The sequence below is a fragment of the Acomys russatus genome, chromosome 10 (assembly GCF_903995435.1).
Source record: "Acomys russatus chromosome 10, mAcoRus1.1, whole genome shotgun sequence".
In the NCBI taxonomy this organism is placed as follows: domain Eukaryota; kingdom Metazoa; phylum Chordata; class Mammalia; order Rodentia; family Muridae; genus Acomys; species Acomys russatus.
In genome coordinates, this window is record NC_067146.1 from 3,725,894 (window position 1) to 3,749,497 (window position 23,604).

The window sequence follows — 23,604 nt, forward strand, 5'->3', positions numbered from 1 at the left end:
CCTATCGGATACAATGCAGGTTCCTCAGCTTGGCATAATGTCCCCAGTGTCCTTCCCTACCTAGCCTCCTCCTTCATTTTCCTGTTTGGGCAATATTCTCACTTTGTACAGATGCTGGATGCACAGACTTTTCTATGTTGTGGTCCTCTGTCAGAATTCACAGGCTGGGCACAGATGTGCCATCACCCCTGGCCCCACCAAACACACTCCTTACTCTTCATCCCCTACCCCACCCAACCCCCATGCTACCTTTAGATTATAGGTACCCATGTCAGGACAATGCTTATCGTAATGCATTGTGCTCTTTCACTGATGGTTTTTCTTTGAACTTCAGCACCTCAAAAGCTAGACTATGGCGTTTATACTCCCAGCTCTTGCTATAGAATTTAGCACAAACACAGGATAGCTAATGAATTGAATTTCTCAAGGGGAGAGCTCGGGGGCGGGGCATGGAGGGAAGAAGAAGAAAATGACCAGGAAAGTTGACAGGAAACTTGATACAGTTTGCAGAGAGAAGAGAGTGACTGAAGAGAAAGATAGGGTCTAACTGATGTTTACCTAAAAGCTCCAGCAGGGCACGGGGTGAGGAAGGACACCACTGGGATTGGCACGGAAGAGATCACTAAGAGCTGCAGGTCACCATCAGTCTGATAGTCCTCTGCCACAGGGGTCAACCCCTCCAGGGCCTGCCTCATAGGGCAGTCTCATGTCAACAGGAGAAACTAATGATATAAACAAGACACACAGCGATGCTCGGACCCTCACCTTCATCCCTGGCCAGGTTGGCGTGATGGAGCAGGAGCCGCTGGCCTTGTGAAGAGCTTCCTTCCGCCTCCTTTTCTTGCTCCCTCCCCCTTCCCAAACGACTCTGGGTACCTTCTCTGTCTAGTTTGCCCAAGTTCAACCTGACCTGTGTGTAGGCAAGAAATCTGCCTTCCCATCATCACAGGAAGTCCTTTGCAGGGCCTGGTTACCTCTCAGAACTACTTCTTAAGGAAAAGTTCACCCCAGCCTGCCATTTCTGTACCCTCCAGCAAAACTGCCCTGCCTTCCCTGGTCTTCATTCCAGCGACTTTCTCCTGCACCAGTGGGTTACATTTTGTCATTCTGTTCTCCCTAACTCCTTTCAGCTGAGTGCTCTTTGGATATCAACTTGCCTTATCTGTGCTGCTGCTGCCCAGGTGTCTGCTTGTTTTTCTTCTATAAACAGAAGCAGAAAGTGAGTGCTGCTGTTTCCCCTGTCACACTGGCCTAGTTCATGCAAGTTCTCTAAGGCTGCTGTGTCTGTTGTACAGTCACATCCCCTTTGCCCTGCCAAGTCTCGGGTCTGGTCTACCCTTTGCCCTTAAAGCCATAGCTGCTATCATTGCTCATTTGAATGTACTATCCACTCTTTCAAAATTCTCTGTGGGTATGATATTTGTCATGGAAGTGTCATTATTAAATACCACTCTCTTACAAAAAGATCATTGAAACCAAGAAGTAGTTGAAAGCAGAGATACAAATGAATTTATTAAGAATAACCAAGAGCTGGGCGTGATGGCGAACGCCTTTAATTCCAGCACTCAGGGAGGCAGAGGCAGGTGGATTGCTGTGAGTCCAAGGCCAGCCAAGGCTAACACAGAAAAACCCTGTCTCAAAAACAAAACAAAACAAAAGAATAACCAAGAAAAAAAAAACCAATAAAACAAAATTGTGCTATATTATGATTTGTCAAGAAATGGGATCAAGAGAGAGAGGAGTAAAGGAAATAAAAAAACATATGAAAAGATAAAAAGAAAAGGAGATGGGCATAATGCCAGAAGGAAGACAGAGATAAACAAGACCAAAAGAGAGGTCAGTTTGTGTGTCTCTGTGAGTGTGGCCCTGTCAGAGGACAACCTCGGTGTCAGTGTCGTTCCTCAGAAGTTTCTATCTTACCTTAACCTTTTCTTCTTCCCTCTCTTTCTCTCTCCCTCCATCCTGTCCTCCCTTTCTCCTCCCTTCTTCCCATCTTTGTTTGCTTGCCTTCTGAGATAGTTGTCTTATTACTGACCAAAATTCACTGAGTAGAGAAGTTTGTTGGCCAGTGAGCCCCAGGATCTGCCTGACTGGATTACAAACGAGCTGCTTTCTATTTGTGGGTTTTAGTGACACAACTCAGGTTCCCATGCTTGCAAGGCAAGCACTTTACAGATCACGCCATCTCCCTTGCTCACAGAGGTGATGTTAGGAGCCAGAACTTGAGAATGTGATCTGCTTCTTCTAGGTCCATCTTTAATACACAGACCACTGGCTCAGATTCAGAAAGAAGCTGTCAGGAAAACAAGAATGATAGACGCCAAGTCAGAACAAGGCGCGATTTATACAACCGCCCTGCTGAAGCACCTTGGGGGAAATAACACGACCCACACGCCTAATATATGTACCCTAAAGACCACTATCCCCATCTGGTGGCCTTGAAGATACTGTGGTGTGTGTCTTTACAACCAAAGGCACAAATAGAGAGAGAGAGAGAGAGAGAGAGAGAGAGAGAGAGAGAGAGAGAGAGAGAGAAAGAGAGAGAGTCCTTGTTACTTGCCATGTAAGCAAAGGATGCTGACATTACATTTTGTTCATGTTTCTAGATCCTGAGAGAGGAAGGCTGTTCCAATTTGTTGAAAGGTGAATTAAGAGGTAGCTGGGGCCTGGAGTGATAGCTCAGAGTTGAGAGCACTTGCTGCTCTTGCAGAGGACCCAGAGTTCGCAGCATCCACATGGTGGCTAGCAACCATCTATAATTCTGGTTCTATGGAATCTGACCCTGTCTTTGTTAAGGTTACTATTGCTGTTATGAAACATAATGACCAAAAGCAAGCCCAAGGCATCTAGGGAAGGAAAGGGTTTATTTCACACACAGTTCCATACAACTCTTCATCATCAAAAGCTGAGAGGGCAAGAACTCAAGCAAGGCAGGGACCTGGAGGCAGGAGCTGACGCAGAGGCCATGGAGGGGTGCTGCTTACTGGTTTGCTCCCATGGCTTGCTTAGCCTGCTTTCTTATAGAACTCAGGACCACCAGCTCAGGGATGACCCCACCCACAGTGGGCTGGGCCCTCTCCATCAATCATTAATTAAGAACATGCCCTACAGACTTGCCTACAACCCAATCTTACAAAAGGCAATTTCTCAATTGAGGCTCCCTCCTCTCTGATGGCTCTAGTTTGCGTCCAGTTAACATAAAACTAACCAGCACGGGCCCCATCTTCTGACACCCTTGGGCATCAAGTAGGAATGAAGTGCACACACATACCCACAGAGAAAATGCTCATACACATAAAATAAAATAAATACAACTTTAAAAAAAAGAAGAAATACTTGGCATAAATGGTTACTGACTCCTTGCTAGTTTTCTTGCCTCTTTTTTTTTTTCCTTCCCTCTTCTAAACGTCTTGAAGTTGCTTTGCATTTTGGACACCTAGAGTTCTATGGATGTCTTGTTTACTAAATGAGTTCATAGTTTTAAACTTCTCAGAACACAGGATGCTAAAGTGTTTACCACATGAATCTGTCTATATAGTCCTTGCCATCTTTTCTCATGAGTGCCCTCGGGGCGAGGCAGCACTGCAGATTATTCTGCCTCTACAAATGCCCTTTGCTTTGTGGTCCTGATGTTCTCCTCTCTTCCTACCTGGCTCTTTGCTCTCTCATCCACAGGCAGCTCTTTCTCCTCTTCCCACCGTTTAGACACTGATGTTTCTCAGGCCACCATCTCCAACAATCTCTCTCCTGGCTCCATGCCTTTCCACAGTGGCACTTTGCAGTTAGTGTACGGCACCTACTTGACTGCAGGCACTACAGGGAAAGGAGATAATTAGCTCTCCTCAACTTGGCAGTGTGTGGAAGGAAAACTGAAGCTCATTTCAGTAAGTTTTTCCATCTATTTGATACCAAGAATGCTAGCTGAACTGAATTTTCCCCCCATGCATAGGCACAGCTATGGTCACAGTGGCCTAAAGAGGAGGCGGGTGCCTTACCAACATGGCTTCTTTCTTGAGACTCCATCTCTTTGCCCATAGTGTCTGCTTTCCCATGGGGAGGGACATCAAGATTTTTTTCAGCTAACAAAATCTACTTTCATTTTATTGCAGTGTGTGTGTGTATGTGTGTGTGTGGTGTGTGTGCTGTGGTGGTGGTGGTGGTGTGTGTGTGTGTGTGTGTGTATGTGTGTGTGTGCTGTGGTGGTGGTGGTGTGTGTGTGGTGTGTGCTGTGGTGGTGGTGTGTGTGTGTGTGTGTGTGGTGTGTGTGCTGTGGTGGTGGTGGTGGTGGTGGTGTGTGTGTGTGTGTGGTGTGTGTGCTGTGGTGGTGGTGGTGGTGGTGTGTGTGTGTGTGTGTGGTGTGTGTGCTGTGGTGGTGGTGGTGGTGGTGGTGTGTGTGTGTGTGTGTGGTGTGTGTGCTGTGGTGGTGGTGGTGGTGTGTGTGTGTGTGTGTGTGTGGTGTGGTGGTGGGGTGTGTGTGGTGTGTGTGTGTGTGGTGTGGTGGTGGGGTGTGTGTGTGTGTGTGTGTGTGTGTGTGGTGTGTGTGCTGTGGTGGTGGTGGTGGGGTGTGTGTGTGTGTGTGTGTGTGTGTGTGTGTGTGTGTGTGTGTGTTGGCATTCCAGAGAATAAGCATACCTACATTATCTGCTGTTCACCAGCATCCTGGATGGAGATAGAGGCCATTACCAACCAAGGACCACCACTGAGGTGGGGGCTATCCAAGCAAGCACACTAGAGAGCTTGCCCCAGTGAGCGAGCTCCTAGTGCAGGGTGGGACAGAGTACTTACACCAAAAAGGGAGGGTTAGACAAGGGAAAGAAGAGATACAAAATCTGTGGGAATCAGTGAGAGACAGAGGCAGGCAGATCTCTGTGAGTTCGAGGCCAGCCTGGTCTACAAAGTAAGTCCAGGACAGCCAAGGCTACACAGAGAAACCCTGTCTCGAAAAAACCAAAATCCAAAACCAAGGCAAACAACCCTAGGCCTCAATCAGTGGGCCTGGTACAGAGAGGTGTTTGGAGTAGTAATAATAATTATCTCTCATTGAACCCCTACTCTGTATCAGCACTTGTAACAAACTCTCTTGAATCTAATCTCAGAAGCTGTGCTGAGAACTTTATGAAAAATTTAAAAAATAAAATCGAGTTGTGTTGTGTTGATGCAGATGAGGACAAAATAAATTGCCACTATCATCTACTGCCTGCTATGTATCAGGCAAAGTGCAGTGAGTAGGGATAAGATGGCGAACAAGACCTGTGTGGGTTCTGGCTGCACTGAGCTTACAGAGACAACTGGGAGCCCGACATGGTAGCCACTAGGCACCTGTGCCTATTAAAATTAATGTTTAGTCCTTCAGTCGCACTAGCTGCATTTCATCATGTGTTCAATGGCCACCAGTGGATGGAGCCTGCCAGCACTGCAGAAAGTTCTGTCGACTAGTATGGAAAGTGGCAGAGGAGGCAATAAGCAATGCATATCTATGTGGTAAAGGCGGGGTAGAAACTGAGGGGTGCAAGAGAGCTGTTAATACTGCTATTCTTATTTTAATCACGATGTAGAAACCAAGGCTCAGTGAGGTCAGGCAATGGGACCAAGTTCACACACCTGCTAAGTGGGAGAGCTGGGATTCGAACTCAGGCTTGTCTTCTTCACATGGCATTTGGGTTGCTTTTCGGAGGGAACGGGCCAACCCACAGGTAGGAATCATTTAAGGAGAGAAGGCACCACTTGTGGGAAAATGAAAATTTGGGCAAAGGCATAGATGAGCAAGGCTGGCAGAGGACCACAGGTAAACCAGTCTGGCTGGAGAGGCAGTGATTTGCTGAAATCATGTCCTAGGAGAGGTAAGTTGGAACCTGTCTGCCTTGACTAAAAGCCAAGGAAGGAAGAAACAGCACTACATAAAGCGGAGTCTTTATAGGACATAAGCCGGAGCATGGAGTGGCCAGATCTATGGACTATGAGAGGACCTCAGTGTTTAGGAGCAACTGGCCATGATGAAATCTAGAGAGACCAGTTACAGATTACAAGGAGATAGAAAGAGAGGTATGAAGGAAGATTAGCATGGGGCCTAGCGATCTCGGGTTACATTTCAATACTTTGTATCATTTGGATAATATCCTTTGCAATTGTGGACTTCTTTTCTTCAACTGCAAAAAGCCATGGCAGGCCCAGATGGTCTCAGCTGGGAATGCCATTAGGCTAAGAAGAGCTCTAGTGTATATAGTGTTAAGTATTGAGGCAAAGGCCAGCGCCGTGTCCTGGAATCATAGCAGCTATCCAAGGCCAGCCTGGTCTACAAACAGTGTCCAGGACAGCAAGGCTACACAGAGAAACCCTGTCTCGAAAAAACAAACAAAAAACAGAACAAAAAAAATTTTTTTTGAGGCAAAGAATATGTCCATCAAGGATCATCCCAAGATAAAAAGAAAATTACTTTTCAGTAACAAAGCTAGCTAAGTGTGAGCAGGAGCTCGCTTGTCTTTTAGGAGGAGGATGAGCACGGGATACAGAGGCTGGAAGGATACTGAGAAAGTAATGACCTTAAAAGTAAAAGAAAACAGTGGGCTTGTTTTAAAGAAAGTTGTGTAGAGTAAGAGGCCATAATTTAACATCCCCCACCCCTTAAGATAGCTTTTAAACTGTTTTTGATCTCTGATCCACATGTAGGAAATACAACTTACATCAGGTGTCCAGTATTTATACCTGAAAATAGTTTTGTGAGACAACAGTCGACCTTTCTAAGGGCAATGGGCTCTAATTTTTTTTATTATAATAATATTTTGTTGGAATTTCAAGAGCTTGTTGTCATCCACCGAATATATTCTTTGATCCATCCATGTATCAGGACTCAACAAGTTTTCATAAGTTGGAGGCAAAGGCAGGGTATCTTGTGCAGACACTCAGAGGCGAGCTGGAGAGGCAAACCAGGGCAGGGATCCAGGCTGGGAGAGTTTAAAGAACGTTTCTCACTGGCCGGCCGAAGAGAGCAGAAAAAAGCACCCCCGTCCCCGGAATCGCTAGGTGGGACCCTCCCACCCGGATGATGAAGAGGGCTCTTCAAACAGCGGGGTCAGGTATCCATCCAGACTTTGCCTTTTCCCCCCGGTGTGCAGGGAGCTCCCCACGGTACCCTCCCGAGAGGACTATGCGCCCACTCTCTCCATTCATTCCCCTCGCACGTCGGCTAGAACGGAGCCCGCACGCGCTGGGACGAAGGCACTTTGCCCTGTAGCGGGACTGCTGTCGGCGGCAGCGGATCGCGCTCCCCAGCCCGGCCGGCCGGCGCGCGCACACCCACGCGCGCACTCCCAAGCACGCACACACAAAGTTGTGGCCGCCCTCCACCGAGGAGCTCCGGTCGGCGGCTGCGGGCCAGCGCACCGCGCTCTCGCAGCGCCCGGCTCTCCCGGCCTCTCGGCTCCCCTCGGGCGGCGCTCGGCCCCCGCCGACGCCGGGCTCTTGCCCTTCGGCTCGGCCTTCCCCGCCTCGCATCCGTGCCATCGGCGCTCGATTGCGCGCGGACTCCCTGGGGCTCTTCCCGGCTCGTTCGCTCGCGCTTGCCGGCCCGCCCGCTCGCGCCCGGCCGCGCCGCCCCGCCCCCGCCCCCTCCCCCTGCTCCTCACGGGCAACTTTTGCCGGCGCCCCCGCCTCACAGCCATGCGGAGCTGAGCTCCGGCCCGGCCCTGGCCGCCGCAGCCCGCCCCGGCTCCCGCCCTCGCGGACCCGCCCGGCCCTTGGCCTCGGCGCCTTAGCCGACCCGGGCCGGCCGAGCCCCCCGCGCAGGGCCCGGGCCGCGGCTACGGCGGCGGCGGCGGCGGCGGCGGCGGTGGCGGCGACGCGCCCGCCCGCCCGGCCCCCTCCCCCGGCGCCGGCCAAGTGAGGCGGTGATGCGGGCGCTGGCGGCCTGGGCTGCGCCGAGAGCGGAGACACAGGCTCAAGATGGCAGATTCCCACTGAGGCTGAGGGGGCCGAGCTCGCGCGCTGTGTTCCCTTCTCCGTTGCCATGAACCGCGGACACCCCGGCCCCGATGGCCCCCGTGTACGAAGGTAAGGGGCGCCCGGCCCGAGATCCCCCCCTCCTCGCTCCGCCGGCCGCGGCCCCCGCAGCTTTGTTCTGCCCGCGGCCCCTCGCCCGGCAGCCCCCGGCCGCAGCCCCGGGCCCTGGCCGCGGGGTCTCGCGACCCTCCCCGGTGCCCCTATCCCGGGCCCAGACGGGACCGGAGCCGGCCTGGGGCAGGATCTTATTTCCAGGGCAGAGAAGGCAGCCGGGGGGTGTGTGCCGGTGGGCTGCTGCCCGAAGAAAAGAAAGGGGGCGGCGTGTGGGAAAAAGACGGATCCGTGACTGCTTTCTGTTTATTTGTGATAAATGAAGGTGATGCGATCCTCCCCCATTACCTTTAAATGGTCTCCTTTCTACTTGTTCGTCCTCTCTGCTCCCTTTTCTAAACATCTCCACTCCCACCCCACACTCCCTTTATTCTTCCTGAGCCTCCGATTTTGGGGGGGTGGTGGTGGTGGTGGCGGCGCTGCTTGTGGAATCCGATTGTAAGGGGCCAAGCGATGAGAGAGGGTAGAGATGAAAAGTCCATTTCAGACCCAGGCAGAACAATGAAATAGGCTCAAAATTTCCCCGCAATTGGCGTGTGGAAGGGAGGATATAGTTTGGCTTTTGGGAGGGGGTTCGGGGGGGGGGCGAAAGAAGGTTTTCTGGCTCGGCCTGGGTAGATCGGTGCTGTGCACTTTCACCTGGCGTTGGCCGATTTTTTTTCCCATTTGACTGTCTTCAGAAGAAAGAAAAGGTAAGGCGATACAGCTGCCTCGCACACTCTTTCGGTTCTCCTCAGTCAGTTCAGTCAGCTTGCAGCGAGGAAATCAAACCCGAATCAACTAAGTTTTTACACACTTCTATGTGTTTTTGTGTGCTTGTAGTACGGGGGATCTTTCAACCCAAGTGTATCTGATTTTTCAGTTATTTCATCGTGAAAATGTTTCTCTCGTGAAATCATTGAAATAGCAGCCTCTTACATACTTTTAGCGTGGGTCCATCTGGCTTTCTTTCGGTTTTGTTCAGATATTCTGTGGATGAAATCGCAAATGAGAGGGAAACGGGTTTGCCAGAAACCAAGAGGAGGGGCGAGGGAAGATTGTAATCCTATAAACACGGGGAACTGTTGGGCCGAGTGAAACAGGGATCTCATTAATAGTTTTATCTCTGCTTGGAGAGGCTGATTAAAAAAAAAAAAAAAGAACTTATCTGAAAAGAAAATCTGTTATTAGTTCCAGGGCTCCAAATGAATTAGGTTTCTGCATGGAATAAAGTCACCACTCAAACTCTGAATAACGGGGCTGTAAATAACCTATGGACTGTAAATATTTTTTTTTCCCCCCGGAGTCTCTTAGAAACAAAGGGGCTGTTTAGAAAGCAACAGAGAAATGTTATTCCAGGGGCTTTCCTCTTTGATTCTGAGGAACACAAGGTCCATTTAACTGTTCCACAAAACAAAATTTCTGATCACAACACCACGTAGACTACGAACATGCCAGTGGGGATGTGGACATGTAGGAGAGCCCATGTCGGGCATTCATTGTTCATCCGTGTCTAGGGGAGGGGGCTGCAGTCAAAGCTCCCACTGTCTAGAGTGTTAAAATGAAACAGTTTTCTCTTTATTAAGTGCTTCCTGGAGACTCCCTCTGCTGGACGCTCGGGGTGAGCAGTTTAGAAGGAACTTGGCATTGAATTCACAACTGTAATAGAATAGCAATTCCTCTTCTAGGGGGCTGGGTAGGTGGGGTTGGGATGTATTTTGTCAACTTTGTACAAAGCCACCTTGGGAACTTCATTTATCATGTTGATTTCATTTGAAATTCATGACGAATGTAGGTTAACCTCCTGGTGCTAAGTAAGCCCTAGCTGGGTTGGTCTTAGGTACATTGCTCTTTTGGTAATTATGTCAGATAAAGAATTACAGGTGTGTAAGGTGTTTCGGTGTAGGGCTGTGGAGCTGGGGGGGGGGCAGGGGGAGGGGTGTGTCTCAGCTCATAGTTTTATTTGCCAACCTTTCTCTATTCCAGGCAACCTAATTTGTCACCCCCTTTCAACCGTAGGTTTTCTTGAATATTGTCTGTGGGTTCTCTTAATCTGTCTTTGGGTTGTAGCTTTCTCTTCTATGGGCCCATCTCTTTACATCGTCATAATTATTTTCCTAGTCTTGCTTGGCACTGCTTCTCTACCAGCCTGGAATCATTCAGTCCAAAGCTCAGGCCTGGTCTTTTTGAGAGAGGCTGTTAGGCATGCTATGAGGCAGATGAATGACCTCCATAGTCAAGGACTATGCTTCAAGAACCTACATTCACTCACAGTGTTGAGTCTGTCCAAGACTACAGTGACCTCTCACTTGACCCCCAGGGACAATCTGTGGATTCAGTGAACCTGATTTTTATTATATATTAACCAGAACCCAGGGACTGTGTGTATGTGTGTGTTGTCTTAAGTGAGCAGGGTTTTTCCTGCAGACTTTGCCAAGAAGAGGGATTTCTTCTCCTAACACTTCCACATGATTCTTCTCAGAAGTCTGATGACACATGAGACTTTTTAGCAGGAATTTCTCAAATGGAGTGTGACTGGAATACTGAGTGAAGGCTGGAATGTAGACATTTAGACAGGCGTGCTGTTTTTGAAACAAAGCATATTTGATAATATGAATTAGTAAGTGGCAAAGTGTAATCAGTCTTCTAGGGCTGTCTTTAAGAATAGGTTTATAAATATCACATTAGTTTTTAGTGACTTGATACTGATCAAGTTAAACTTCTTGTAAAAAAAAATGAGGGGGGAGGGTATTTTCTTTAGAAAGTTAAACATTTGCCTTGTGATTATATTTCTCCATCAACTTGCTTACCAAGGCCTTTTCAGTATGCAGGACAAAGGTCAACCACAGGGGTCTGGATCTCTATGGGTTCCCAATTAGAGGGGCCGAAACTCCAAGTTAACTATGTCTCACTTACCTGGCTTCTTGATCACTGTGAAGGAAACCAGAGAACCTTTCACATTCAGACTGGCATGCCAGAGTCCCTCCTCAGATGGCCCTGAAGACCCTTGGCCACCAAGATGCAGACTAAGAAATGAGATTCTGAATCATAATTTTAGGATGCATTGTCTGTGATATCTTGCCTGTGTTTATGCTTTACAATTTTAAATGAGTAAGTACAATTGTTTCCTTGTTGTTACATTTGAATCGTGAGTCAAAATAGTCACTCATTTTATCCTTGATACTGGACAGGGTGGCAGGACACTCAAAGCAGAGGAACTGGAGCTCGAATCTAGCTTATGACCTTGGTATCCTACTTTTCAGAACTTTTAGCCTTTACTGGATTGTGTGAGGATTCCATTAGAACCTGGCATATTTAGTAGAGTCCCTGCCTAGAGTAGGCGGTTTCTCAGTATGTGTTAAATCAACCCCCCCCCCCCCCCCCGGTCTTCTGAGTTGCTTACAGGCATGATGACTCTAGGGAAAGCATAGCCCTCAAATAGTTTAAAAAGCCAGCAACACTTCAATTTCAATTATTAATCTCCTGCTATTCTTTTTCTAGTTTGGGAACCAGCAAAAATAAACCCCCATAGCTGCAGAAGAAAGAACTTTTTTTTTTTCTCCTCTGTGACCTCTCCAGTGTCTTTATTCACATCAGCTTCTGCTGGTTTCAGGCAGAGCATGTTTGTGCTATGTTAAAAATGTGCAAACAAATAGTAAGGCAGACTTTCAGGGGCCGCAGCTGTGTTCCCGGAAGTGTCCCTAAGAATGAAAGGTAACCTTTACCCTTAGAAAGGATCCATTCCTGTACAAGGTAGCAGGCTAGTTAAGAAGTCCCCCAAAGTTGCTTACTGGCTCTTCTCAGAAGAGAGGCTCCTACCCTGCCACATGCTAGAGTCTGCCTCACTAGGCAGTTAAACATGTTTTTTTTTTTTTTTTTTTTTTTTTTTACCAAAGAAAATTGGGAGCTTTATGCAAATTATAGCAACTTATATCCTTCATATTTTATGTTTCCTGCCCCTTCATTTCTTTCTTCCTATAGAGCAGGCTTAAGGATCTACCTTTGCGGTTTGTGTGGAGCAAATTAGTGACGATCAGGAGGGGAGATGTGTGTGTGTTTCTTATTGTTCCCCCGGGTGCTTTGCTAGTGCTTTCTGGTAGCCTCCGCTTGGGGTTGTAGTCAAAGGCCGGATTCAAAACAATACCAGCAGACTTTGTTTAACCACTAATAAGAGTGTGAACTTGAAAGGCCCAAGCTTATAATAGCTCCATTTCATGTGACAATACCTTGTTGAAGGAGGAAAAAAACAACAAAACAAACCAGAACATTGAAAATTGAACACTGAGAGGAAGATCTTTATTTTTTCTTTAAAAGAAACTGAGCGTCTTGGGGGCTGATGGTGGTGATTATGACCTAGCCTGTGATGTGGGCCATGTGCTTCGTGCACGCTCTACTCTCTGAACTCCCGGTTTGTTCCATCATTCTGTAGACCAGGGTGCATCTGTCATGTATGCACTTGGCAAACATTTACAAAGGCTCTGCTGTGCTCTGGGCCTCATGGCAGGTTCTGTGTTTGGAGAAATGACAAAGACTTGGCCTGTGACCTCTGGGAGTTCAGGAATAGGGGAAGTGAAAGTCAAAATATTTAAACTCCGTATAGACTCACTGGGGAGCCTGCCTAACCCAGTTACAGTGGTTGTTGGCTTGTTTGTGTGTTTCCTGTGTGATAGTTCTTACATACTTTTGTTTTCTTAAGGTGTAAAGGGAAGACCCCAACTTCCTTTTATGTTGAAATGTTTTCTTTAGTTGAACGAAATTATTTCATTACAGGTTTCCTTAAATGTTATCATCTCTTTTGTGGAGGATATGTTTTCCTCTTTCATTATTTAACTTTTATTGCATATCCTTATCAATGCAAATACTGTTCTCACATGCACATGCTGATGGGGCACTTTTTGTTTTTTACATTAGAGTTGGAGGCTGTGTTGTGAATGGTTCTCCCATCCATGTGTGCCTGTTGGAGGATTCGTTCCCGGCTTCACTGTCTCACTTGTATTCTGGATAGTCATGTGGTGGGTATTCACTGGTGGGACACAGATGGATAGTCAGAAGCAGCTTTCAGCACGTATACCCCAGGAACAGAGAATTCTAGGAACAGCCTGGCTGTACCCTAAAGTTAGGTCATAGAGCCTGGGGGCAGGGGCTTCTGAGAGGTGACTGCTGCCTCCCTGCCCTTAGCAGAATCTCCTGGGAGGGGGTAAGGAGCTATGTCCTTGTCTAATCATGGATTAGGTGGCACCCTCGCTGTTCCCTTATAACCATGGGGGAAAGTGTGCGCCTTCCCTCCTAACTGCTCTGTGTGCGCCTTCCCTCCTAACTGCTCTGTGTGCGCCTTCCCTCCTAACTGCTCTGCGGCCTCCCCAGCATCTATGCTTACATCGTGCTTCTGCTGGTTTCAGGTCTTCCATAGCAGCATGTTTGTGCTGTGTTAACAATGTGCAAATAGTACCACAGACTTTCAGGGGCCACAGCTGTGTTCTTGGAACATGTCCCTAAGAATGAAAGGTAACCATTGCTCTTAACAAGGACCCATTCCCTGACGTGAATCTTTGCTCCCTGGTAGCTGTTATCCAGGAAAGGACATTAGCAAGTTCATTAACCAGTTCTAGGGTTGCATGAGTTGGGCCTGCTAGAAATCTTGTCTGCATTCAACCAAACGTGTTTTCTTTTACTTTTTTCTCTAAAACCTTTCATATACTTGAATATAGTAATTGGACTCTTTCCTTTTTCCCCTACAGTCTGTTTTTGTCTCTGAAACATTTCCTTTCCCTGTTGTGAACTCTGGTTTCTCTCCATTACGAAAAATAATGGTCATCAAATCTGAATGCAATTCTTTAATAATAGAATTATTAGTATGAAATATGCCAGAAAAGGGACTTTAGGTTTCTTACTTCCTGGGGAACTTCTGGAGGGCAAGAACCATGCCTGGTTTGTCTTTGTGTCCCCTGTTGTAGTTGTACAGTCCTTTAGCTCTAGTGGGAACTTCATAAACATCTGTGGCATTGGTTTCTTTAATGCCATCTAAGAATACTTTATAGCAGCATCATGACTCGGCTGCACTCACTTGGGTCCTGAGCCTTTTTTTATGATAGGGTCTGACTTTCATAGCCCTGACTGGCCTGGAACTTGATAAGTAGACCAGGCTAGCCTGAAACTCATAAAGATCCACCTGCTTTTGCCTACAGAGTACTAGAATTAAAGATGTGTGCCACCATGCTTGCCCCCTGCTGAGTATTTTCTGTGCTCTTGTCTGACCTCCTCACCCCCAGCCAAGCTGCCACCTTCTGCTTGACTCTACACATCCCTTTGAATTCCATCTGTCTATTCCAGCTCTTAGGTCTTTCTTAACTGTCTGCTGCAGAACAGGCAGAGTGCAGAGGACATAAAATATCACTAACTCGAATTGTACTTGATTGAAGAAAAGAGTGCACAGAGTCTTTATGACTCAGCGTAATATTAGTTCACCCAGGTTAGAAAGGACAGTTTGTCAAATTCTTTATAGGTTCTGAGTCAGCAAAAGCCATACCTATTTTACCAGTCAGTGAGCCAGCTGTTTATGAGAGTGGTGACAAGGCCAGCTTCCAGAGGACATCCTCCTTCTTGACAGTCTAGAGCCAGCAGAAGGGATAAAGATGCAGTGGACAGTCTCATTGCCACCAGGTCATTTTCTGATGGATGTCTCTACTATTAAAAAAGTAAGTTAGAGAAATCATTACAAAAAAAAAAAAGCAAACCTTCAACACTGAAAAATAGCTTTATGGTGTCACTTATTTGTGAACATGATACTAAATAGATTTGTGGTGGTTCATATGTGGTCTGTTCTTAACAATTCTTGCCTAACTACTTTTGCCCTAGTACATTCTGATCAGTTAAGTGCCATGGTTAAACAGAATTAACACTGATTTACTCTTTTGTGTGTGCTAGTGTCACAGAAAGAATGTCATCGAATATATAATAGATCAAGGGCACCCTCCTCCCCTGGCGGTTCTGTCCATCTGCAGCGGGAAAGCGCCGCGAAGCACTTCATGATGAGGAATGAAAAAAAGCACTTCGTGTCCTCACAGAGCACATCTTGCTTACAAAGGCTTGTTTATGAAAATGGGGCATTTCCCTCGGTACCAATATTTTCTTATTCAATCTGTGAATTATTCTTCAGTTATAAAGTGACCTTTCCAAGGGTTTGTCAAACTCTCTCGTGCCGGCTCTGTGTAGAACTTTGGCATCACCCTATTTAAGAAGGCCATTTTTGTGGTCTTTGTACTTGCAGCCTGTAAAAACACCGTAGTAAAGAAATTTGGAAAACTGGCTTGTTGCTAACTGTGGAAGCCTTGCCCCCCTGCTTTCCTTCCCATATATACCCCCCTTCAATAAAGAACTAACAGAGTTCTGACCAAAACCAGATTGCAAATTCCTGGAATTCTGCAGAAAGACAGTGACTTTACTCTCCACATTCTGTGTACCTGCATCCGCTTGTCAGAATCCGTGCTGACGGCGGGGACTTCGGGTGGGAAGGAAGTTTCAGAGAGTCTTGTGGCAGGGAGAGAGTGAAGGCACACACACAGCCGGCCTCACTCTAGACCGTTTACATCTGCAGCCACAGCCTGGAATGATCACTGTTATTCATTAAGTATGACCTGCACCATAAGGAAAAGATTAATCGGCATTCATTGTGTTCTGCTTACTGAGATGGGGAGGCCTTCTAATGTATTACAGAAATGAAAATGGTCAAAATAAAGTTTCATTTGATTATACTTCGACTCACTCTGAAAAGGATTTAAGGCCACATAAAGGGTTAAGCTTCTGGTAGAGAGGAAAATTAATTTATGTAGATCAATTTTGTGCATCAGCCTATTCCAGGGATGCGGGATAAATGAGGGAGTCCTTTTATAAAGACAACAGAAACAGCCGAAGCTCTTGTGCTGGCTTAACAAGGTGAATGAGCAGAGTGCATAATGGGATTCATTTGCAAAGTAATTTTTGCCTGGCTGGAGTGGTAAGCACAAAACAGACCAGCAGATGAGGACAGTAAGTGTTTTGGATCAGTTGTCAAAGGCTTAAAAGGGGTTCCAATTCAAGAGACATTTTATGGTGTGGAGAAGGGGACTGGTATCAAAATGATACTTGAACCAGGTAATTTTTAGTGGCCTGAATGTAATAGGAGGAGGGAAGGAACTTGGGAGAGCCTGCCAGGAAGCTGGGTACTATAGAAGGAGGCGTGAGTGCTCTGGAGATGGGCTGGCAGCTGGTTGCCTTGGAGTACATTCAGAGAGAGTATCTGCCTGTGGTGTCTGGCCCAGAGGTTCAAGAAGTGTTTGTTTTATTTTGCTTTTCCTCCCACACCTCTGGCAGGGATCTAGAATCAGGGAGACTTGCTGGTTTTGGTAAAACACGTTTTTCCCTATTCTTCTAACAATCTCTTCTTTTGTGGGCTTTTTACATTGTGCAGGGCCTTCTTGGGCCATAGTCCAACCTGGTAGGGCCTTCATGAGTTAGTGTCCCACCTCTGACACCTGAGGATCCTAAAGTCCAGATCAGTGAAGAGGGTGCAGATGCTGCCTAGGCAGGCTAGGGTAGGGGTGGGGTTGAGTTATGGCGGTGTGCACGGAAGCCCACAACAGCCTAGAATGCTGAGGACAGCGTCCTAGCTTCCAGGTTCCTAGGATGCATTAGAACCACTTCCTGTTGTCCCCAGTCCCTGGGAGGAGTTTCTGACTTCTAGTGTCCTGGGGTTCCTGGCAGCCTGCAGTATTGCACAGAGGCCAGCACCTAAAGGCTGTGTTTTTCTTTTCTGAGAACAAGGCCCTCAGCTCTAGTATTCTCAGTCTTCTGTTAGGAACTTATTTCTTATGTTTCCCTGGACAAGTTTGCAGCTTGTCACTCTGAGGTACTTATTAACAACAGAAAATCACAGGCAGGGGACCAGTATAATCATGATTAGTTTTATAGAACCTCAAAGCACTTTTTAGTCATTAAGCAATGTTTAAAACAATTTTGCCTTCCTAAGGCCCAGTTTTAAGTCCTTCTGGCCCTTTGACATGACCACAAACTTGAGACTTGCCGCTGCCTTCGGTAACAACATGACCCTACTTGGGATTCTGTGAGCACACTTGCACTGGTATTGGTTTTGACCTGGCTTGGAAGCATTTCCATCTCGCTGAGTGACTTCTGGACACAGACTTTACTTAACACCGATAAGAGAACAAACTAAGGGCAGGCTTGCTCTGACATTAGCAGATCCTGGGGCAGAAGTACACCACAAGACCCTACCTCACTGCCTATGCCACTCTGTCTTCCTGGTTAGTGAGTCCAAACTGCAACCACCTTACCTTCTCTTGGGACCCTGGGTGTCCCATGGATGTCTGTAAGGCCTACGGCAACATACCCACAGACCCTGGGAAGGCTTGAGAGCTCTGCAGCTCTGGGGATGTAGGAGAAAGCAGATGCTCCTCCTATGGACAGGCACACACCTTGACACTGGAGACTCCTCAGCTGTGGAGTGGGGTGCTAGGCTCTCTGAGTCTAGCCTTTAGACCAAGGCAGTGCTAATAGGGGGCAGCTTGTGGTTCGAACACTTTAGTAATGAAGATTTGAACTGTTTTCTCTGTACAAATGAGAGCTAGTGATTGTGTCGCCTCATGTTCTGTTCCTGGTTCTCTCTCCTCCCTCCTCCTATCCATCCCATGCCTGGGTTGCTTTGTAAAGCTCAGGCATTGTGAAACTGACCCATGTCCTATGCCTTACTAAGGTAGCTCCCATAGTCAGCATGTTCCTTCCACCAGTGAGACTTCATGGAAGACCTAGAAAATCTGATAGCTACTCTGTGGTGTGAGTTCTGGCCCCTGGCCCCTGGGGCCTCACCTCCTGCTCCTCCTTGACGGCATCTCTCTTCTCCACTTTAACTGCTTATTATCTACCCACAGGGCTCCTCTGCATACCTACTTATTCTGACTCTGTGGATCTTGGGCATGTTTGTGCCTTGTTATCCTGGTAGGTGGGAGGCTCTAAGGGATGTTACAGAACTCTCTGAAATGTGTCTTTGTGGGGCACTATTTTAGAGGACCATCAGTCACCTAGAGGGCTTGTTAAAACATGTGACCCTAGTCCCAGAGTTTCTAATTTGTGAAGTCTGTGGTAGGCCTCAGTTGCATTTCCAGTAGAAAGTCATTTTTTGGAGGAATGCATTTTAAATGAAGAATCAGTGCACTTTTAACATCAGATAGCTATTTTGATGAAAGTTTTTCTTAGATGTCTGGGGGAGAGACCTGGCATTAGCATGAGTCCTGCCGCCTTTGTGCCATGATTCCTTGAGAAGCTCAGGACCGTGCAGAGGCCGCCTCTGTCCTCTCATCTCCCTTCCCATCCCCTCTGGCATGTCCGTGAGCACAGGAGTTACTTCCTCTGGGCCTCTCACAGCCAGCTAGTCTGCAGTGCAGCCGTTTGGGCCTGGGACCTGGAACAGACTGGCAGTCACCATTCACATAGTAACATATTATTATTAGCTAACATTCAAGAGCTCTGTGATTTTCTCCATTTATGTAAGGGGAAATTGAGGCTTAGCAATATTTAATGATGTATTCAAAGCCTTCTGACCAGTCACAGTAGAGCCAGAGCTCAAACCTGAGTCCACCTGACAGCAGCCTGCTCTTGTCCTGACATGCAGGCCGCCCTTCTTCTCACAGGTTGTTAGAATGGCCCAGACAACACACATTAAGGACGCAGAACCCTTAGAGAAGAAACAATGAAGTCCAGACTATTTGTGCTAGATTGCTAAATTCCCCAACAGAAATGTTCTTCGTAACCCAAGGCGGATGAGGTAGGGAGCTGAAGCACGGTGTGCAGCTGTGGAGGAGGGTGTGGCACGGCACAGCCCAGGTGCGAGCCCACTGTGAGCCAGGAGCTGACTATGGCCGTGCACGCTTATCAGGCACACAAGGTTGCCTGTTGCATTGTCAGACTTCACTGCATCCCTGTGGCATTGCTGCAAGGATGGCTGCACTGTTAGCATGCTGTACAGACCACAGAGAAAGGGGAGGCAGCCCACCGAGCAGGAGAGGGCAGTAGTACCAAGCAGCCTAGATCCAATTGGTACCGTCTATCATCAGATTATGCCTGTGTGATGGAGACGTCCCAACCCTTATAGATAAGGATGTGGAATTAGTAAATATGCTGGTTCTTCTCTACACATCAATGACTTTTGTTTCAAAGCCTGAGTATTTTAAAACTGCAGAGACAGATTTATGTTGCTTTCCCTGAAAGATAAGATGGTAGGCATAGAAGTCAGGCCTGAAAGGGAAGATTAGTGAATCCAGTGCAGAAACAAACCACACCACTTACTTCAAGTTTAGCATGACTTTTTGTCTGTCTGTTTTTGTTTTGTTTGAAACAGAATCTTTCTGTGTTCCCATACTAGCTTCTAAAACTCTATGTAACAAAGGCTGGCCTAGATCTCAGGATCCTCCTGCCTTAGCCTTCCAAGTGCTGGCTGGTGTTGTCACACTCAGCGTGTGCACGTGCATGTGCACAAGGGCTGTTAAATATTACTTGGGATCAAACCCAGGACCGTCCACATTTTAAGTGAGTGCTCCCCCATGAGATGCAGCCCCAGCTGGCTCCCGTAAGGCCAGATGCCCATCTCTTATCTGTAGACCAGGCGAGGTGAGCCAAACTCCAGACTTGCTGCCTGAGAGTGGTTAACAAAGAGAGAGCGCCTCAGAATGAGGAAGGGAACGTTGATCAGACAAGTGGAATGGTACAAATTGACAAGTCACTGTCACAAATCAAGTCACATGTCACAAACATGAGGTTCAACCAAAATCAGCTAAGCACACTCAACATGCCAGCGACTGTTTTAGTTGCCTAGTGGACGGCATTGTGCCAGACGGACAAAAGCTGCCCTGGAGCAGCTTGTGCTGTAGTGAGTAGAAACAAATAAGCTAGTTCGGTTTTATGTTGGTGGTGGTGCTTTGTTTTGTTTTGTTTTGTTCTGTTTTTAAGCTTGAAGGAAATAGAAGTGGACATTTATTAAATCCCTGGAAAGGTTGAAATTTCTAAGATTAGAATCTATAGATGAAATCATAGGAAAATACCATTAATATTGTCAGAGTAAACATTCCCCAAATGTTAAGATTATTTCTGGCTTTACCATCATGAATTATTCCTTAGGATAATTCCCTGTAACATTAAAGTTTGTCTGAATTTTAAAATCTGTTCTCCAAATTGTATTTACCAGGTCAAGGGATTTGAACATTTGTCATATTTTAGATATATACCAGTAGATTAACTTCTTCCTCAACGCGCTTTCAAACTAAATAAATAAATCCACCTAGATAAAGATTTAAATGAGCCCTCCTGTTTGTTGTGGAAGTAAAAGGTCCTTGTTGTCCTTGGGTCGGGATCCTGCTCTCTAACTCATTTGTCCTTAAGTGACATGTGTCCCAGACTTTCAAGGTCACTTCAGTGTGTCAGTGACTCTCAAAGTTCCATCAGTACTTGGACTTTTGCATTTTATCCTTGGAGTCAAGAAGCCAACAGTCTACTGGACATTTCTATGTAGAGACCTCATGGACATCTCAACTTAAACACATCTAAAGAAAAAAAAAGCATGGTCCCCCCTGTGAAGTATACTGGAGTTCCATGCTTTGTTCTCACACAGTACGCTCTGCACAGTAGCCTAGTCAGAAACACTGGACTCATCCATACCTTTCTTTACTTCATATTTAACCCATCACCACTTTTTATTGATTTTATTTTGCTTCCCAAGTATAACCATTCTCATTATTAGCTGTAGTTAGTTATATTTCGTAAAGTTGCTGTAGATCCTGAATTAGTGAACAGTGAGCCATTATTGGTAGGAGAAGTACAGGGCTAATTTCCTGGTCATATTTTCAATTGGTCACTACATGGCATCAATAACATTGGTATGTTAAGTTGAAAAAAAAAGTAATGTTGGTGTAATGTTCTAACTTAGTACATACTATGTGTTCTGACATTACATAAATTCTGACATTACATAAATACACAAAAATGTGTTTTTATATGTTTCTGATTACCAACAACTTTATTTTAACTTTTATGTATTTGTGTACACACACACACACACACACACACACACACACACACAGGCATGTGTATGCTCATGTGTGGAGGTCAGAGGAGAATCTTGTAGAGTTGGTGTTCTCCTTCCACCTTTACATGGGTTATAGTGATTGAACTTAGGTCACCAGATTTGGTGACAAGTGCTTTAACTGCTGAGCTATCTTGCTGTTGGCTAACGTTGAACTCACAGCCAACAGTGCTATAACTAAAGCCCAAATGTGCTTATTAAATGCATGTTTTTTCCTCATAAGAAACACTACAACTTTCTTATATCTTGAAGCTCATACGAACATCTCAACACAGTGCTTAAAAACTTCAGCCATTTTAAACAACAACAACAAAAAAATCAGCAAACAAAAAACTTGGGAGCCAGGTATGGTGGCATACACCTTTAATCCCAGCACTCAGGAGGCAAAGGCAGGCAGATCTCTGTGAGTTGGAGACCAGCCTAGTGGGTTCCAGGACAGCCAGGGCTGTTACACAGAGAAACCCTGTCTCAAAAAACTAAACCAAACCAAAAACCCAAACACAAAAAGACAAAAAATAAAGCACCATATATGTTGTGTAGGACAGTTGTTTCTGATGTAAGAGCTGAAATAAGTCAGAGTGGATTATGAATTGTGAATCCAATTTTCCCTACTGCCATACCTGTCCTGGAGCTGGCAAACTTTTCCCATAAGTGTCCAGATAATATATCTTTTGGACTCTGAGCAACACTGTGTGTACCGTAGTAGCTCAACTCTGTAGCTGCCATGTGGAAGCCGTGGACAGGCTGGGCTATATTCTATTTACGAAAGTAGACTTTGGGCTGAGTTGGGTATCATTAACCCACCATACTCTGTTATCTTGAGTGGAGTGTGTGTGTGTGTGTGTGTGTGTGTGTGTGTGTATGCATGCCTACACATGTATGTGCCTGTGGTGAGCACTAGAGGTTGATGTCCAGTGTCTTCCATAGTCATTCTGTTTTTTTGAGACAGGGTCTTTCATGGAACTCATTGATTTGCCTGCCTGCCTGACCAGTAGTCCCCAGGAGCTTCCTGGTTCAGCTTCCCCAGCACTGGGATTATTATGGGCATGCACCACTGTACCATTTTATGTGGATGCTGGGTATGAACACAGGTCCTCATGATTGTGCTGCAGGCCTTTTACAGACCGCTATCTCTCAGTCCCATGATCTAGCCTTCTAAATTGGCTCCATATGGCCATTAAAAAAAAAAGAAAGTTTTGTTTATTTTGTGACTGGTCTCTCAATATAGCCCTGGCTGTTCTGGAACCTGTGATGTAGATCAGGCTGGCTTTGAACTCACAGATATCTTCCTGCCTCTGTCTCCCAAGTGCTGGGATTAAAGGTGTGCACCACCACCCCCGGCTCACGTGCCCATTCCTGAGTCTCTGTAGTATACTCCAACAATACTAAGTATATGTTAGCTCTGCTCGCTCTGCCGCTGCAGGTGCGCAAGTGCTTCCTGTCCACTTTCAGCACAGTCCAGGTTGAGCGAGGGTCACAGGATGCCCTGCTTATTTCCCCAGTCTCCTTGATGCCAGTTCCCTCTTCCAGTTGTCACGTTCTGGCTCTTTCAGTTTGAGGCCGGTCCTGTGTTTGCTGCTCCCATGCCATTATGTACAGTCCGTCTGCATGGAGTGCCTGGCAAGCTCCTGCTCACTCTGCACTCAGAGTCCAAATGTCACTTCCTACCCCGGCCATTCCCCGCCCCCCACCGTCATTCTCACGCTGATTTCCAACGTCAGAGCACCCTGTTTTATTTTTTGCTTGCTTGTTTTTCATTGATAACATACAAGGTTTTCTGGTGTCACTGGCTTGGGTAACCTTGTTTTCCACTTTCTTCCTCTATGAGTCTGCAAGCTCCACCAGGAGAAGAATGTGTTGTGTCTGTCTCTGGTCTCCATCATAGTGTAGTTGGGCACTAGAGAGATACTAAGTCAGTAAACAATCACACAACATAGGTGTGTTCACGCACATTTTGTATGTTGCTGCAGTAGAGAAAGTGCAGTGATGATTCAAAACAAAAATTACTATGTCAGTGGTTGTGAAGGTGTGCCTTTGTTGTCAAAGGGCATTTCAGAGGCAGATGCCCTGCCAGCAGGCCCATCTAGTGGACGCTGCCTCTCCAACACAGAAGGGCTGCATGAAGTCTGCTAGTCTCCATTCCCTCTGAGCCTGTCGAACGTCCACTGGGAAGGTTTTCAGGTGGGAGGTGAAGGTGAAATGTGCGTGTGGAGGCATTTCAGCAGGCCCTGTGAAAATTGGCTTTGCTCCACTTTTATCCCTCTTAGACCTCAACTCATAAATGTTTTATTTTTATTGAAATCCTACCAAGAAATCTTTGATTTGCCAGAGAATCATCTCTAAGCAATGGCGTTCCAATGTGGAGATTATTCTAAGTTATTTCAAGAATCCTGCAT

The 23,604-nt window shown here is 46.5% G+C and overlaps 1 protein-coding gene across 4 annotated transcripts in view; it reads left to right on the forward strand.

Moving 5' to 3' along the window:
• Positions 1–7,848: 7,848 nt before the first annotated feature.
• The window catches only part of Hipk2 (homeodomain interacting protein kinase 2), a 188,560-nt gene continuing 172,804 nt past the window's right edge, over positions 7,849–23,604 (forward strand). For all 4 annotated transcript variants that reach the window (XM_051151685.1, XM_051151686.1, XM_051151687.1 and 1 more), the window contains exon 1: positions 7,849–8,046. In XM_051151685.1, the coding sequence (XP_051007642.1) occupies positions 8,028–8,046 (19 nt within the window). In that variant the 5' untranslated portion in view covers positions 7,849–8,027. The remainder of the gene's footprint in view (positions 8,047–23,604) is intronic.